This window comes from Arachis ipaensis, chromosome B09 (genome assembly GCF_000816755.2).
Source record: "Arachis ipaensis cultivar K30076 chromosome B09, Araip1.1, whole genome shotgun sequence".
In the NCBI taxonomy this organism is placed as follows: Eukaryota; Viridiplantae; Streptophyta; class Magnoliopsida; order Fabales; family Fabaceae; genus Arachis; species Arachis ipaensis.
In genome coordinates this window covers 21,880,510-21,899,559 of record NC_029793.2, presented here as the reverse complement: position 1 = coordinate 21,899,559, position 19,050 = coordinate 21,880,510, and the positions used below count along the sequence as shown (strand labels likewise).

Below are 19,050 nucleotides of genomic sequence, written 5' to 3'. Positions count from 1 at the left end.
AATTAATAGTTCTTAGTGAATTGTCTAATTTGCCCCCACTATTAAATTTATTTTGACCCCACTGCCCACCCTCCTAATCCCTAATCAGCTAACCCTTCTCCTTCCCTTTTTCAATTTTGTTCTTCTGCTCCAGCCTCCAACCTCCGCTTGACCGCTTCCAGACTCCAGCCCTCAGTTACTGTCGTGTCGTCTACCGCCACTCGCCCACTCTGTTAAGTCTTTCTCCCGCGTCGGCTCCGTCGGTTTCTCGTTACATCGCAGCGTGCCCGCGTCTGGTTCTGGCGCTGCGTTCCTTCAGCGTCTGGTGTATGGTGAGGTCTTCTTCTTCTTCTTCTTCTTCCTCGGTCTTCACAGCTGCAAGCCTTAAATCCTCGTCTGGTTCTGTCTTCCCGTTCCTTCGGCGTGTAGATCTGGTTCTGACTTCAGCAGTTCAGGGTGTGCGGGGTGTCGCTGGTTCTGCCGCTGGGTGCCGCTGTGCCGCTGGTTCTGTCGCTGGTTCTGTCACTGGGTGCCAGGGTCCTGGGTGCCGCTGGTTCTGCCGTTGGGTACCCTGCTTCATTCAGTTTTTATTCTCATTTGCTGCATTGTTATTAAGTTGATATAGTTCATTAATTTGATATAGTTCATTAATTCATTCAATTTGATATAGTTGATTAATTTGTTTTGATGTGATTGAATTTATTCTGATGTAAATCATGTAATTGTGTTTTGATAGACTGATAGAGTTCTAATATAATTGTTGGTTATTTTGTTAATTAACAATTGTGTTCTGATGGAATTTTAATGGAGTTATGATGTAATTGTGTTCTGATGGAAGAATTGTTCTGATGTAATTGTGTTATGATGTAATTGGCTTGACATTTTCCTATAGTAGAAGAATTATTTCGAAAATAAAGAAACACAGATCTAGGGACCTATGATATGAATAAGAATGAGATGGGAATCAGGGGATTATGATATAAATGTTAGAAGGGATAATGATTTAGAAGCTTACAGTACATAGCTTTCAGTTTCTATAGCAAGCACCTTAAAGTACTTTCTGATCATTCATTCCTAGCTTCCAAAGCATGAACTCTATACATCAAAGCTCTGCCATCTACAATTGGCTACTGCCTACTGGCAAAGAAACCAGAATTTGTACTTTCAAATCTCTATTAGGATAATTAATGCAAATTATGGACTTGCGTTTTAATTTCCTTTAACTTGTGTTATATGTAATATCCCATTTGAATATCTTTCTTCATTGTACTTTTGTGGTATTCAATTATGATGAATTGATGATGTATTTATAATATGCTGAGGAAAAGGGCTAGCTTCAAATGTTTCTAATAAATTAAAGCTATATAGTCTTATATTCTTATTTTAATGTATATTTTATATGAATATATTATCTTTTATATGAATAAATTAAGCAATTCATCATGTAAGAATATATTATCAGTATAAACTCTCAATATATTTATAATTTTATACTGAACTTCTCAATTTGTATAGAATTGTGAATTAATTTAGGTTTATAATTTTATTCTATTAGTAATGGAGAAATATTTCAAAAGAACTTCATCATTGGAGATTGGATCCCAAAACAATTCATCGACTTCTTCTAACAAGAGGAGATTTTTAGAATTCGAAGTAGAGAGTCTCATAGCAGATCCAGGACAACGACCAAAGATTTCAAGTTATCATCCGAATGACAGAGACAAAGTTAGATGTGCATATTTGCAAAAAGGTCCTTGTCAACCAAGGAATCATGATTTTCCGCAAACTGGCTGATTTTGGTAGTTAGTATACACGCAATATAGTCGTTTTTCTTAATCTTACTTAAAGAATATAAGGTGAGAAGTCATACTTTATCAAATAATTGTTGAAAAAAATTAAAAAGATCACCCACCATAACAACATTGTTGTTTCATACTTTATTCATAGTTATCAAAACTAAACCAATAATTGACTCAATATACTCTATTATTATTGAGAAATAAAAATAATGTTTTACATTATTTAAATTATATATTATTTTCATTGCTTTATAATTGTATAACTTGAAAGCATGTCTAGCTTTAGCTTCTCATATATGCTTTTACGAGAAACCAAATGTATACTTTGGCCGATTTCTCTCTAAACTCGGAACACTTTAAAAACCTCTCTTTTTACAAGCTCCAAGCTCCCAAACATCAATTTCTCAAGCCTAATTATCTGGATTTTGTTCTAAATCATCCAATTGAACTCCAAATCAACCAAAACACAATCTATCTCACATAATATCACTATAATCATCATAGGGTTCACTAACTCAATAATTCACAAGGGTTCAACGAGGGACGAATTTATGCATAAGTCAGTGAGGGCAACTGCCCCTAGTCAAATTTCAAATAATAGAGAGTAATTCTTAGTGAAATGTCAAGATTGCCCCCATTATATAATGACTTTTGCCCCCAGCCCCAACCCAAAGCCCCAAATCCCTAAACTATTCTGCTTCTCCCTTTCTCTCCAAATCCCTAACTACTCCAGCCTTTGCCCTCCAACCTCCAAGCCCCAGAAGGCCAGAATTACTGCCGCCAGACTGCTACTCGGCTACTCCGCGTTTCTGCCGCTCCGTGGCTCCGCCAGTGTGGGCTGTGTGGCAGTGTCACTAGCTACCCTGTCAGGCTGTCACTCCGCATTTCTGCTCCCCGCGACTCCGCGATTCTCCCGCGTGGCTCCGTCCTCTGTCGGTTTCTCCTTGCATCGCCGCCACGCCGCGTCTAGTGCTTCTCACTTCTCAGGTTCTACCTTCTTTTTCGTCACTGCTTATGATTTGTGTGGATCTGCCGCTGCGTTCCTCTTCTGCGTTTCTTCCTTTGGCACTCAGCAATTCGGCATCTGATTCTTCGATTCTGCCTTCTTCTTCAACAAACATCAATTTCTTCTGGACTTCTGGAGTTCTAGTTGACTGGTTCTTCTTTTTTATTCTATAATCCTCTTCTCTATTGCCATTGGCGCTACACCGCTACTGGGTCATCCTCCTGGAGTTTAGTTTGCCTCTTGGTACATGATTGGAAACCCAAATCAACCTATAAACTTATCAAGAGTGGTAAACAACAAAAAATCCTCAAGTCTATCCTGTAACCAATTAATTATAGCATATGTGATATGTATATTATAAATAAATAAGCTTTTGGGGTGGGAAATGGCCGAATGGGGATTTAGAATAAAGACATGGTTTGTGATTAAATAAGAATCAATAGTTAAGAATCAACAGATTTTAGGTCAGGTGGTATTGTGTTGGTTTTTTTGTTAAGTTGAAACAGAAAATTATGAGCAACTAACCAAATTCATTATGTTAATTGAGATTCAAGTTCTGTTGGAGTATTATATTTTTATGTGATTGAATAATAATCAATAGTTAGCACATAGTTCATATACTTAATTCACTTAGTTGCTTCATTCATTTTTTCGCTCATTTGTTTCATTGTTTGATAAATGATAATTTGATATAATTGGTTTAGAAATTGTGAATTTGTGATTGAATTTATTCTGATGTAATTGATACTTTAGTTTTATTAATTTGTTTGTTAATTATTTTTGTGTATTGAGTTATTTTGAATTAGAAATTTGGGATATTATTAGTTGCTAGCTTGCTACTGTTGTTAATGGATCAATTTTTTATTTATATTTTTATACTGAACTTCTCAATTTGAGAAGAATTGTAAATTAATTTTATTAATTAATTAATTTAGGTTTATAATTTTATTTTTATTAGTAATGGAGAAATATTTCAAAAGAACTTCATCATTGGAGATTGGATCCCAAAACAATTCATCGACTTCTTCTAACAAGAGGAGATTTTTAGAATTCGAAGTAGAGAGTCTCATAGCAGATCCAGGAAAACGACCAAAGATTTCAAGTTATCATCCGAATGACAGAGACAAAGTTAGATGTGCATATTTGCAAAAAGGTCCTTGTCAACCAAGGAATCATGATTTTCCGCAAACTACTTGTGGTTCTTCTTTTCGAAGATTTAATCCTAATTGGTTTGATGATTATGGCAATTGGTTAGAGTATAGTATATCAAAAGATGCTGTTTTTTGTCTTTGTTGTTATCTTATGAAACCTGAGACTGAAGGTGGCGATGCTTTTGTAACCAATGGCTTTTCAAATTGGAAAACAAGGGAGAGATTACAAACTCATGTTGGGATTCATGATAGTGCTCATAATCAAGCTTGGAGAAAATGTGAAGCACTTATGAAACCAAAACAACACATTAGTGCTGCTATTGAAAAACAATCTGAGCAAGCTAAAAAGAATTATCAAATTCATTTGACAGCCACAATTGATTGTATTAGATTTCTTTTGCGACAAGGATTGGCTTTTCGTGGTAATGATGAGATAGATGATTCTGTTAATCAAGGAAATTTTTTGGAACTTCTAAACTTTCTTGCGTAACATAATGAAGAGATTGGTCGTGCTTTCAAAAATGCTCGTGGGAATCTTAAACTAAGAGCTCCCTCAATTCAAAAAGATATTGTAAGAGCTGCTGCAAGTGAAACGACAAAAGTTATTGTTAATGATCTTGGGGATGAATTGTTTGCTGTTTTGGTTGATGAAGCCCGTGACATTTCTATTAAGGAGCAAATGTGAGTTTGTTTAAGGTATGTGAATAAAGAAGGGCAAGTTAGGGAGCATTTTCTTGGTCTTGTTCATGTTTCTAATACTAATGCTTTATCTCTAAAATTAGCATTGGAGTCATTATTAGAAACATATAATTTAAGTTTATCAAGAGTACGTGGCCAAGGATATGATGGTGCAAGTAATATGCAAGGAGAATTTAATGGTTTAAAAACTTTGATATTGAAAGAAAATTCTTATGCTTTCTATGTACATTGCTTTGCTCACCAACTTCAGTTAGCTCTTGTAACGGTTGCAAAAAAACAAGTTGAAATTGCTTTGCTTTTCAATTTGTTAACCAATTTGTGCAATGTTGTTGGAGCTTCATGTAAACAAAGAGATATGCTTCGTGATAGTCAGATGACTAAGACAATTGAAGCATTACAAAGTGGAAAAATTGCTAGTGGACGTGGTTTGAATCAAGAAATAGCTTTGAAAAGAGCTGGAGATACTAGATGGGGTTCACACTATGGAACTATACTTAGATTAATTTCTTTATTTCCTTCCGTGGTCAATGTTCTTGAATATGTTGAGGAAGATGGAAATAATTCAGAACAAAGAGCTGAAGCATGTCATTTATTGAATGTCATTCAATCCTTTGAATTCATTTTCAACTTGCACTTGATAAAAAATATCTTGGAAGTTACTAATGAATTATCTCAAGCGTTACAAAGGAATGATCAAGACATTGTAAATGCTATGGCATTGGTTAAAGTGTCTAAGCAACGGTTGCAAACTATAAGAGATGATGGTTGGTCTCTTTTAGTTGACGAAGTCTCATTGTTTTGTGAAAAAATATAATATTACTGTTCCAAAAATGGATGATATATTTGTGTCACAAGGAAGATCAAGACGCAAAGCTCAAAAGATCTCAAATTTGCATCATTTTCAAGTTGAGATATTCTATCAAGTAGTTGATAGACAACTTCAAGAACTCAACAATCGTTTTACAGAGGTGAATACTGAATTACTTCTTTGTATAGCTTGTCTGAATCCAAGACACTCATTTCTTGCGTTTGATAAGGAGAAGTTAATCCAGTTAGCTCAATTCTATCCATTAGAATTTTCTTCTACTCAACTTTTGGCACTTGATAGTCAACTTGAGAACTTCATACTAGATGTGCATTCTGATGATCAATTCTCAAACTTAAATGGGATTGGTGCTCTTTCTCAGAAATTGGTTGAGACTCGAAAAAATATTGTTTATCCATTAGTGTTTCTTCTTTTGAAGTTAGCTTTAGTTTTGCTTGTAGCAACTGCATCAGTTGAAAGAACCTTTTCTGCTATGAACATCATAAAGAGTCGGCTTCGCAACCGTATGGGAGATGAATTTTTAAATGATTGTTTAGTGACATACATAGAAAGAGAGGCATTTGATTGTATTGACAATGAAAAGATTATTCAATCTTTTCAAAATATGAAACCCAGAAGAATGGAATTTTAAATTATTTATTATTTAAATTATTATTTTATTATTTTAATTTGTTAGTTAAATAATTTGAGAAATAATTATATTTTATAATACTATAGTATAATTATATAAATTATTATTATACTATATATATTTTGCCCCCACGGATAAAATTTTCTGGATCCGTCACTGATTATAAATACACTGGAGCACCTAGGTATAACTCATACTCTGATTCTACAAAAAATCATGCCTAAAGCACGTGCTAACTTAAGCATCGGAGTCTCTTGCAGGTACTACCACCCTCCGGTGACAGAGGATCAGCAACATCTCCAACCCCTTCAGAGGGGTAGGGATAAGATGCTGTGGCAATTTGTAGGGTTGTTGGATATCCAGATCTCTTAACTTTTTCATGCAATCTTAAATGGCCTGAGCTTGAGGATTTTCTAAAGAATAGGGATCTAAATTCGAAGACCATCCTGATATGGTTTGTAGAGCCTTTAAGGTCAAACTGGATTGTCTTATCCAAGACATCAGAAAGAACAATATATTCGGAAGGGTTGTTGTAAGTAAAACTATCTGTAATCTAAATTATCTTTTCAAGTTGCCTCAAAGATTTTAGTCTTTTATTTCTCATGGTACAATGTGAAGTGGTTTTTAATTGTAATTATTTTTGGCCAAGTTAATCACTCACTTAGAAATATTACATAAGAATTATACTGTGTACAATTAATTTATTATTGTATTCGATGTTATTATGTTAACTAAGACCATTTAGTCTTTCCAGTTATTTATACCATCAAATTTTAGAAGCACATGCTACCACATGCACACATCTGGCTGTTTTTACACCGAAATGACAAGTATCCAACTACAGATGATATTGATCGGATCATAAGTGCTAAAATACTAGATAAAGAGATAGATCCGATATATTACAAAGCTGTAGAAAAAAACATGATGCACGGTCCATGTGGGAGCATTAAAAAAGACCCACCGTGCATGGAGAATGGGAAGTGCATAACAAAGTTAGCAAATTAGGGGTTGAACTTAACAACCGTTATATTGTCCCACACAATAAGAAGCTTCTCTTGAGATATGATGCACACATCAACGTTGAATGGTGCAACCAATCAAGATCAATCAAGTACTTATTCATGCATGTTAACAAAAAAATGACCATGTAACTGCTTCGTTCTACAACAATGCCACTGCCGATGCAAAGAATGATGAATGTGAAGTAGTTAGAATGTACTACAACTATAGGTATATATCTCCATGCGAAGTAGCATGGAGAATATTTGGATATGGAATCCACTTTAGAGACCTTTTTCTGTGGTACGTTTATGATTCTACTTGCCAGCCAAGTGTTTTCCAAGATCATGAAAACCTAGAAGACATTGCTAAGAAGACTTCTATGAAGGAATCTATGTTTCAGGCAAACAAGAAGTATAGTGATACTCAGAGTTTAACATATGCGAAATTTCCATCCAAGTTCGTGTGGAAGTCACAATCAAGGAAATGGTTCCCATGCAAGTCTCATTCAGTTTTTGGACAAATTTGTTTTTTGTTCCGCCAGGATCAGGAGAAATATACTATCTTCGATTCCTTCAAAATTTTGTTAGAGGCCCAGATAGTTATAAGGATATTAGAACTATTGATGGTGTTCTATATCCTACATTCAAAGATGCATTTATGCACAAAGTATCCTAGATGATGACAAGGAATGCATCGATGCTATTGAGGAAGCAAGCAACTAAGGGTCGAGTCAATATCTCAGAAAATTGTTTGCAACACTTTTGTTTTCAAACGCTATAACTAGACCGGAATATATATGAGAAAGAATTTGGAAATTACTATCGGATGACATTCTATATAGGCATAGGAGGTTACCTGGCAACTAAGGTAATTAACTATTCCTGCAAACTTTATCAGTTTTCTATTTTTTTCTCTTTGTATATTATCAGATAAATATTTTGTTTTGGTATAATGGTTGTAATAGTAGTTTTCACAACTAATGAAATTAGTAATTAACAGTATCTTAAAGATTAGTATCATGAGTCAATCTAGGCGAGGATCTGAACTTGCAATGGTTAAGGTTAGGTTCAAATATAAGTTTTATTATTTATTGAATACTTTTGTAGATAACCATAATTGCACTAGAATGCTAAGGAAGTGACATTACAACCCATTAACAGGTTGTGAATTACAATTAGGTAATTTATAGAATAATTCAAAATAGATAATGTGATATTACAAATAAATTTGGGGTTTTATTGTTACCTTTGTTGGTGCGACTACACAATCAATAATAGACATCATTCTCGATCCCTATCCTTAATTGCATCACTTTAATCATGAAATTGCACTGTGTCAATTGTAGCGATAAGATATAATGTATAAGAGCAGATTTAAAACAATATCATCTATTGAAAACAAATTATTGGTACATGAGACACTGAATAGAGACATTCACATGTTGTTTAAATGGTATTTAATTAGCATGGACTAAACCAATTTCCATTATTATGTAACCAAGTTTACAATCACTATATAGTTTCAAACAAGCATATTTATTATTTTTTCTTGGTGAATATTTGCTAAGTGACTTAAATGACATGAAAAAATTTATATCACATACATCTATATATACCAGTGGTCAATAAAGAATAATAATGCATGATGTATTGTTGCGAATATAGAATTTAGGTTTTATACTATAATATAATAGTACGAATATAATTAGCTTCAAAATTTGATTTGATTCGTAACTAATACATATATTCAAAGCAGATCCACATATATGTATTAGACTAATATAAAAGGTATATTGTTCAGTTTCAAGTCTAACTTTGTTTGAATATTTATATCTCATATTTTAAACCCACTTGAGACCAATTAGAATTTATATGGCAACATAATTATACTGATCTTTATATTCTATATAGCTCTATATGTAATAAGGAATTTCTAGTCTTATCGATTGGTTTTCATATGTATTATTTATCAACGTTTATAAATTGAATATTAATTATGACTACTAATGTTTATATCTGGTAGTAATCGAATTTTATGTTAATACCTTAGATTTGCAGATGATAGAGGAAGAAATAAGGGACTTGACTCTTATTGAAATTCAGAACATACTAAAGGGATACAATAAGATCCTAAGACACATCCCTTCCATGCTATTTCCTAACATGGATATGTGCTATCAGCAACAGATGTCAACTGGTGTCAACAGGTTGATTTGTGATGAGCTTCGTTAGGATAGACAACAACTGGTAGTGGAACATAAATATTTATTACAGAAGCTAACAAATGAGCAAAAGAGAGTCTATGAAAAAAGATTAGCATCTATCAACAGCGTTGATAGTGGTGTATTTTTTCTATATGGATATGGTGGTATAAGCAATCAATTCTGCTAGGTAACCAAGAGGGATCCAGCCAACTCCTGCCAACCCTTATTGGACTGGACCCCAAGGCCCATCAAATAAAAAAAAAACACCCCAATTACCACAGTTTACCTTGATTCAGATTTACGCCGTGCATCTCCATTCCCCCCTCGTCGCTGAACCTCCTTGCCACGGAGACGCGTTGTTAACCTCTTTCCCATGCCGTTTTTGTCTCCTTGAAGAACGCTGCCAACGCCGCCTCTGCTCAAGTCCGCACGTCACACCACCACCACCGTCAGACGCATGTAGTCCGCCCCTACCCTCACGACCCGGCGACGCTTTTCCCCATCTTCTGTCGCGAGCGGCTGCTCCTCTTCCACTCCATTGTTCTCCAACAAGTTAGAAAATGCTTTGGTTCTATTTAATAGATGATTCTCTGAACTGTCCTAGGGTTCATAAACTAGGATTAGTGGTTCAATTGAAGTGTTCTTTAATTTTTGCTGAATAACTAGATGTTCTTATTTTTAATTAAGTTTACATGTTTGACTTGCTGATTTGAAGAAATTTTTTAGCTTTCCCATTCAAAAAGTGGATTTCATTTATTTTTTATATTGTTTGTTCCCTGAATTGGTAGAATCATCATGCACGCGCAGCGTCGACTTCTTGTTTTGTAAAGGTGACTTGGGATTTTGATGCAACATTTAGATTAAATTTAGTTTAACTTTGGTTTAATTTAAGTTTGGAGTTAAATATGGTGGAAGAGACCATTTATTTTCAGCATCTTTGGTATTTTCGTGTCAAGTACACAAATGTCAGCTTAAACATGTATAGGATGGTTTTTAAATTTATTACGAATAGTTGTAATTTAGTTTACTCTAATGGTACATAGTTAACTGGGTTGTATGTTGTATATTATGGTTTGAAATTTAACTACGCAATCAAAATTGATTCAGTTGTTCAAAATCACCACCAGGTAACACCAGGTAACGCTGCTTGTGTCTGGTTGCTGGATCTTTTCCCCTTTTGTTTAAACTGCTTATTAGAGAGAAACAATATAATACTTTTAATTTGGTGATTTTCCAGACGAATGTTTCTTCGTTAAACATGTGATTGTAGCTCTTTGGATGAATTTTTCTTTGTATTGTAAATGGGTGCTTTTAAATTTAGGATTGCGGATGTTCCTTTATGATCGATGAATGTTTTGTTGCTCTTTAGATGAATGTTCCTTCTTTAAATGTGTTTCAATATGTTGTTAGCTTCTTTAGTAGTTTGATTTTCATGATTAGAAATATACATTCAATATGCTGATGCTAGCTTCTTTAATAGTATAGTGCATTCATTATGCTATTAGTAACCCTTAACTTGTTGCAAGTTGTGGACAATACTACAAACTTACACTGGTATAAATTACAGGAGGAGGCGACATTAAGTTAAATTTATAGCTTACATATTCTGTCATTAGGATTTATTTCTACTTTGGTGTTTTTGCTACTTTATTTATTTATTTAGTTTTTTTATTCAAATCAATATGACTTTGTTTGTTACATGTTTCACCATCACCATTCAGATACAAATTGTATGTTAATATGAAGACAATCTCATCATGGATACAAGATGAAATATCATGTATTATAATGTATGAAATGTTACGTGTTTTGTTTAAGGAAAGCTTCTACCATGACTATAATTGAAATCCTCATTTTCTTTAAAATCCTATATTAGCGGGTTGTTAGCTGAATTATTTGTTCTGAATTTGTTCTGTATAGTTTTAGATGTTCTTTTTGTATGTACTTGTGGATGTTCTTTATAGCTAGAATTTTCTATTTTGAAGGGAGCAATTGATGTTGAAGAAAGCAACAATGCACAAGATATTTTGATTGTTCAATCTTCTATTGCAAGCTGCGGAATAAATGAATCACAACAACTTAGTGGATTCATGTCTTTGCTAAATTCTTTTGAAAATTTTTAGTTTAATGTAATTAAGATGTATACATGTTATTTTTTTTCATATAACACTTTCAAAGTATAAAACATGTTATTCTAATGTATACATGGGATGCCATTACTGATTGAGATACTTTTGATATATTTTCTGATTTTTTTTGTGTTGCAGCTGTAGATGTCTACTTCTTTAAGAATTGCATGACCTTTTTTTTTATAAATCCTACTTGGCATGTTTCTTCATTTAAATACCTGATTAATTTTGCCAAGATCTAAGTGGATGTTACTTTTGTTAAGTATCAAGATGTTTCTTTATCATACTAAATGGGTGTTACTTTATATATTTTTCGAGTTTCCTTATGTTGTAGTTGTGGATGTCTCTACTTCTTTAAGAATTGCATGGCCTTTTTTTATATAAATCCTACTCGGTATGTTTCTTCGTGTAAGTACGTGATTATTTTTGGCAAGATTTAAATGGATGTTACTTCTAATCTTCGATTAAGCACCAGGATATTTTTTATTCATACTAAATAAATGTTACTTTATATGTTTTCTGTTGTTATTGTTTTCTTTTTTTTTCTTCGTTAAATTTTGTTAAACAAGCATTTTTGAGAGCCATAATCTTATAATAAGACAGTAAATTTGAATCTTAATAATAGTTTAAGCTGTGATACTTGTATTCAATATCAATTGAATCATCTCTGCAGTAAAGAATAAATCCAAGTAACATATTAAAGCAACAAAGACCCATTGAACATAAAAGTGAAGGCCAAATCATGTGTTTCATGCCTTACATATTAACATATCAAAGAATAAAATTGTATTTAGCTGGTCGAATGCTAACATATCAAAATATGCGAAAGGACTTAAAAGATCATCTGCTATAACACAAAAGGAACATTCAAAAATTTTAGAAACCACGTTCATGCCTTACATATTAACATATCAAAGAATAAAATTGTATTTAGCTGGTGGAATGCTAACACATTAAAATATGCAAAAGGACCTAAAAGATCATCTGCTATAACACAAAAGGAATATCCAAAAATTTTAGGAACCACGTTCACATCGGCGACGATCATGCTCGCTAAATAGATGTTACTTTATATATTTTTCAAGTTTCCTTATGTGACAGTTGTGGATGTCTCTACTTTTTTAAGAATTGCATGGCTTTTTTTTTTTTTATAGAAATCCTACTTGACATATTTCTTTGTGTAGGTACCTGATTATTTTTTGCAAGATCTAAGTGGATGTTACTTCTATTAAGCATAAGGATGTTTCTTATTCTTATTAAATGGATGTTACTTTATATATTTTTCGTTGTTGTTCTTTTTCTTTTCTTTTTTTTTTTGCTTCTTTAAATTTTGTTAAACAAGCATTCTCAAGAGCCATAACCTTATAATAAGACGGTGAATTTGAATCTTAATAATAGCTTAAGCTATGAAACTTGTATTCAATTTAATCATCTCTGTAGTAAAGAATAAATACAAGTAATATAATAAAGCAACAAAGACCCCTTGAACATACAAGTGAAGGCCAAATCATGTGTTTCAGGCCTTGCATATTAACATAATCCAAAGAATAATATTGTATTTAGCTAGTGGAATTGGGATAGTGCTACAAACACATCAAAATATGCAAAAAGACTGAAAAAATCATCTGCTATAACACAAAAGGAACATCCGAAAATTATAGAAACCACGTTCACATCGACATTGCTTTAATCAAGCTTTTGCTGGTTTTCGAGTATGGAGGTGTGACGTAGATGGTGCCTAACTTAATTTACAAGGATTTACAGGCTTTATGAAGGCTTATACTTTCCTTATTCTTAGCTACAAGTTTCTTCACAAATTTGGCATTATGCTCTGAGTGGCACCTTTCCTTCTCTTGGTTGTTCTGTTGTATATTTTATCCTCAGCATCTGGAGGCTAAGCAGCTTATACACTTTTTGCTTCAGCTACACAGTAAAAGCAATGAATCTTAGTAGTTAATTTAGTTCTAATTTCTATTCACGAAGATCTACACTTATAATCGGGTTTCCTTTTTCAATTAAAAAACAAAAACAAAAAACATCAGGTGTTTATCATACCTAAATTGTGTAACTTTGAAGCAATTCCCAAAAATTTATAAGAAATTTGCATCTTTTGCTGTCAAGAAAAAAAAAAGAAAAGAAAAAAGTCCAGCAGAACAATCCCCAATAATACTTGCCATTAGCCCCTTCAGAAGCAAACAGTAAATTCATTAATGAACAACATTTCTTACCCAAAAATAGTTCTAGGCAAGCACATAATTTCTAAGGGGATTCTATTACTTTTGCAGTCTTGTTCATGCTTCTCCAACATCATAACACAAGTATGAAAATTGCAAAGCAAGCTATTTTTGTGCTATCTCCAATGGTATACAAAATGTATATAGATCAACCAAAATATAAAAAGTACATGTCCTAGTAGCAATCATCAATAATCATCTCAGCATATCTAATTCACTAGTGTCAGCTGCACCTAATAAAGTTCAGGCACTCCTAATGATGAAGTCTGATAAATAGGACCTTTTAATATATGGCAAGGGGACAAATAGAATGATTTTTCCTTTAATAGCAGCTGAAATAGAATATAAAATATTCAAATGCTTGGTCTCAAATTGATAATTAGTTTGACTGTAATTAACCAAGTTGCCTACTTATTATAACACATGCAAAAGGCACTATAGACATACCTCAGAGGAACCAAGAGCAATACTAATCAAGACCAACCGTTTATTTTGTAGGGCCAAATCGATAATTAATGAGAAGGTGGAAACGAGAGAGAGGGAGCTGCCGTGGTCCTGCGGAGGGGGAAACAGCGCATGCAAAGCACGCGTTGCGGCGACGGAAATTGGTTGCGGAGGGAACCAGCGCTGCGCAGAGGATCATTGGAGTGGAGGCCGCGATGGGCGTAGACGCGGACTTGGTCTTGGGGATGCGAGCCGCGAGGATGTAACAGGGGAGTAGCGTGGGTGCAACGGGAGAGCGGCGATGTGCGCGGCGCACTGCGGAGACAGCCATCAAGGAAAGGAATCACGATGGGGAGGGAATTGATACTGGTATCAGTACATATTCCTAGGTTTTTAAATAGCATTAGATGTTTTGGTGTTCCCAACCAAGAATTAACATTGAAAGTATGGACCCCTATAATGTTATTAAAGAATATAGACCACTCAATTGGATTATGCATTGGCATACGATTGGTAGTTACTAAACTGGGAAAACACATCATTGAAGCAAGAAACTTTTTAGGGAAAACACATCATACCCTGAATGATACTCACTCCATCTGATCATAGAATATTATTCAAATTTCAATACAGACAAATTTCAATAATGATATCCTATGCAATGTCAATCAATACAAGTCAAAGTCAATCATTATCAAAAGTACGGTTGATACTAAAAAAATATGCATTTACACATGGCCAACTCTACGTTGCATTTTCAAGGGTCACTCATAAAGAGATTTAAAGATTCTAATTTGTCATGATGACCATGAAAAGAAGAAAACTGACAATGTGGTATACAAGGAGGTATTCAAGAACTTAAATTAGACCTGTTTCACATAGCACACAGAGGTAAAACTAATCCAGTATAGTTGGATACTTACAACATTTGTATGTTTTAATGTACTTTTTAAGATTCGGTAGAAATACAAACAGTTAAAATTATTTTTTACTCTTTAAAAATCTATTAAGCAACAAATTAGTCTCTTCATGATAGATTTTATTAACATGCAACCTCATGAATAAAGTTTTTTCTAGAGAATTATTTTATTTATTAATGAAATTCTTTTAATTTTAAACATTATTTATTATCTCAAGGGAAAAATGTTAGAAAGTTGAATAATTTTACATTTTATATTTCAACAATGTAAAATGTTTGTAATCAGTGAGATTTATTCTTACTAAACATAAAAAATGTGCAAAAATAATTTAAATTTGATTGGGTCAAGAGTTAATAAATAGTAATACATAATATCGGCAAGTGTTTAAGATTGTAAATTTTGAAGGATAACACTTATTAAGATGAATCAATTTTTTTTTTGTTGGCAGGTGTACAACTTCATTTTCAACTAGAGATTTAGGCCAAAACATCAAAGTACACCATCAATTATTAGAGTAGATAATTTTTAAGATGAGGACAATGTGTAATGTGATCGTCCTTATCTAATCATACAAATATATATGCCATAGGTAATTCACAATTTTTAGTTTTTTTTTATTTCTAATATGTGCCATTTAGATTATTTTGCTTATTTCATTAGCGGAGAATCTATGATAGGATAATTGTTTTCATATTATGCTAGACAGTGGAGAAAAGATATCATATACGAAAGGGGTACAATTTATTTTTTAAGCAAAACGTGCCAATGAAACTTATTCAGAAATTATATATGATCTCCTTGTATTGCTTGTAGAACAAAAAAAAAATCCATAGATTTAAAGGTCACAATTAACTTGTTGGTACATAAATTTCAATGCATCATTGTGTTTCGTAAAAACTCAGTTGAATGCATTTTTGTGTCTCAAAGTGAAGTTGCTAGCCAAAAGATACAAGGCGTCTTTGGTTTAATTAAGCAGATTTGGGTCACTTTTCTATATAAAAAATTTTTAACAATCACTACTTTTAGTGCCCATTAAGTGTTGTTTTTCTTATCCAACAAAGAGAGACTTATGTCTAACAGGGTCTTCTATTATTAACGCCTTTCTTTTTTTATACAGAAAAAACCAATGCAAAGTCCATGTAAAAACAAATTAGTAATCAAGAGTCAAACTACTTGAGAAATGGTTAACTACACTTAAATTATAAAATTAGAAGACAACAAAACTATGGAGATAACTACATACTACAGATTAGGGGTGATCAAAACCGAACCAGACCGAACAAAACCGATGAACCGAACCAAAAAAATCGAAAACCGAACAAACTGAAAACCGAAAAAACCGAAAAATTAAATATTTACTGTTTTTTCTTCGGTTCGGTTCGGTTTTCGGTTCTAACATATAAAACTTGAACCAAACCGAACCGAACCGCTACTTTAATTTAAAGCCAAAAATATCTTAAATAAAACCTAACCCAAATAACGCAATACCCTAACATTCTCACTTACACTCTCCTTCACTTCTGCGCCGCACAGCTCCTGGACTAGAGTCTCTCTGCACTCTCCTCCTCACATAGTCAATCGGCCTCTCAACCATTGCAGTCACAGCCCATCCATTTTCTTCCTTTCGCAGTTTGTACTCGCCCTTTCCCTCTCTCGCAGTCGCAGCCTCTCCCTTTCCTTCTCTCGCAGTCGAAGCCGCCGCCATTCATCGCATGTCGCCCGTCAGTCGCACTTGGTCGCCCGTCGCCCGTCGCCCGTCGCCCGTTCGTCGTTGAAGCCGTGTTGTCTGTCCAGTCTCTTCTTCTCTGTCATCCTCTGTAATGGAACCTAGGGCTCAGGTTTATTTTTTTGTTCTGATTCTATTTTTTGTTAAATCTGATTTAGTCTTCCTATTAATTCTAATTTGTATTAAACACTTGGTTGGCATGTTCTTGATTCTGTGGTTGAGCTGTTGATTCTGATTTTGTTTTTTAATTTTGAACTTTTGTTCTATTTTTATTTGGGGTAATTTTGATTTAGGGTTGATTCTGAACTTCTTGTTTATTTGATGATAATGCAGGAAAGAGGAAGGTGAAAGAGAAAGAATCTGTGGAATTGGTGCACCACATGAAAATTTTTAGAATTAGTTTGGTTGTAATTCTGATTGTCTCTTGCCTTTTTTTTTTTTTGCTTCTTGATTTACTGAGTCTGGTTAATTATCTAACTTGAATTTGTGGTTTGGTGTTCTAATTTATGTTCTTTTAATTTTATTGTTGTTCTAATTTTGACCTGTTTCTAATAATTTATTCAATTTTTCTTGGACATATATTATTATCTGGTTATGGTTCTCTTTGCTGAATTCAATCGTTAGAGATAATAATGATTGACCTGTAAAACATAATCAACATATAGTGAATTATGTTGCTGCAACATTCATATTTTTTTAGAAGACAGTTTTAAATCACCTGATTTATGTACAACGTACAGCATATAGTGAATTATGTTGATGGTTATGCACTTATGCCTGTGATTTTGGTAAATTGACCTGAAGCATTAGTTCAAATAATTCAGTTAATCATTCATTGTACTTTCTTTCCATTGTATTAATCTTGTGAAATGAAACTTGGGGTTATTTTTGAAGCAAAAATTTTCCAGGAAGTTCTGTGTAATTTGTAAATCTGTGAATTGTATAATTATGTTTTTATGATTCTGGTTTTAGCTATGTTTGTCTTTGTTTGTGTCTCTCTTGGATTGTGAATTTGTGATGCTGTGACATGCCTTGTTTTGTTTGGCTAATTTTTTTTACCTTTTAAATAGTATTAGCTTCCTGATTTGATTAGTTTTGTTTATTCTAGTTTAGTTTTATACGAGCTTGCTTGAATTTGATATTTTTTGTGTTGAGCACTTGAATCCTTTCTTGATTGAATGTGCTAACTAGATTTGAAGGTGCATTTGAAGGTGCACTTAGAAGTTCTTGTTGGATTTGTGAACATGAAAGGAGATATTATTGGTTTAAATTTAGTCTGTATTCTATTTCATCTGCATTATCACTGTTAAAAATAATTGTGTTGTTAACAAAGGTACCAATGTAAAGATAACATCTCCATCCGTTTTAATCACTGGTGCTATACTATTGTTATTATTATTTGCCTTTTGATTTCAGGTTGGTTTGCTTAAAGATGTTTGGCTGTTTTGCAGGCGAGAACACCAAAACATGATTGTCTTTTGCTGAAAAATTATTTTTATCTTTTATTGTATTGACTATTGAACTTTTAATGACTTTAATTGTCATATTATAATTTCTTTTGTCATTGAAATTCATTGTATTAAGACTTTTTTTGTTAGTTATTGTGTTGGATAATTACATGTTATGGCTTTGTGAAATAGTATGACATGGCTTTTTTGAATCAATTTTTTTGAATCAATTGAAAAAACCGAACAAACCGAACCAAACCAAACCGAATTTAATTGGTTTGGTTTGGTTCGGATGGTCTTGATTAAAAAACCGAACCAAACCGAACCGCAGTTTAATTAAACGATTGGATCGGATGACTTTTCTATAAAAAACCGAACCAAACCGCACCGCGAACACCCCTACTACAGATTCCTTTCGTTATGATTGTTTAGGGCCAATTTTAGTCTGCACACTAAACATAGATAATTTATCTATTTTTATATTTCAGTTCAATGTAAGCAAGACTTTTTCAACATAGAATTCGTTAAAAAGATAAACATACTATATAATAGTTCAAATAATGGAACAAGTAGGTACTCTAATAGATACTTTTAATCCTTGATGTTACTTACTTATATATAAACATATTTAATTTTTTTAAAAAATAGGAAAACAAAACAGAGTCATTTTCATGCATATATTAATCTTCATTAAATAGATTAGCATACATAGTTATTTTTTCCTGATATATTTTGTTAAACAGTAATAATTAATTAAGAAACCAAACCATAAAAGAAGTGTCATTATCATTCATTAGATGATTTATAATAAATATATTATCATAAAATATATTATATGACACTCATCAAC

General features: G+C 33.0%; 1 protein-coding gene and 1 long non-coding RNA gene across 2 annotated transcripts; both read left to right on the top strand.

Annotated features, from left to right (window-relative positions):
• LOC107615217 (zinc finger MYM-type protein 1-like) lies at positions 3,745-9,327 on the top strand. The gene is made up of 6 exons (XM_016317316.1): positions 3,745-4,246; positions 4,763-5,035; positions 5,078-5,218; positions 5,291-5,392; positions 5,445-6,026; positions 9,119-9,327. Exons 1-6 carry the CDS (start codon positions 3,745-3,747, stop codon positions 9,325-9,327), a joined length of 1,809 nt encoding a protein of 602 aa, XP_016172802.1.
• Positions 16,504-18,313, top strand: LOC110266545. The gene is made up of 2 exons (XR_002353951.1): positions 16,504-16,864; positions 17,086-18,313. It is a non-coding gene; the product is annotated as an uncharacterized LOC110266545 (long non-coding RNA).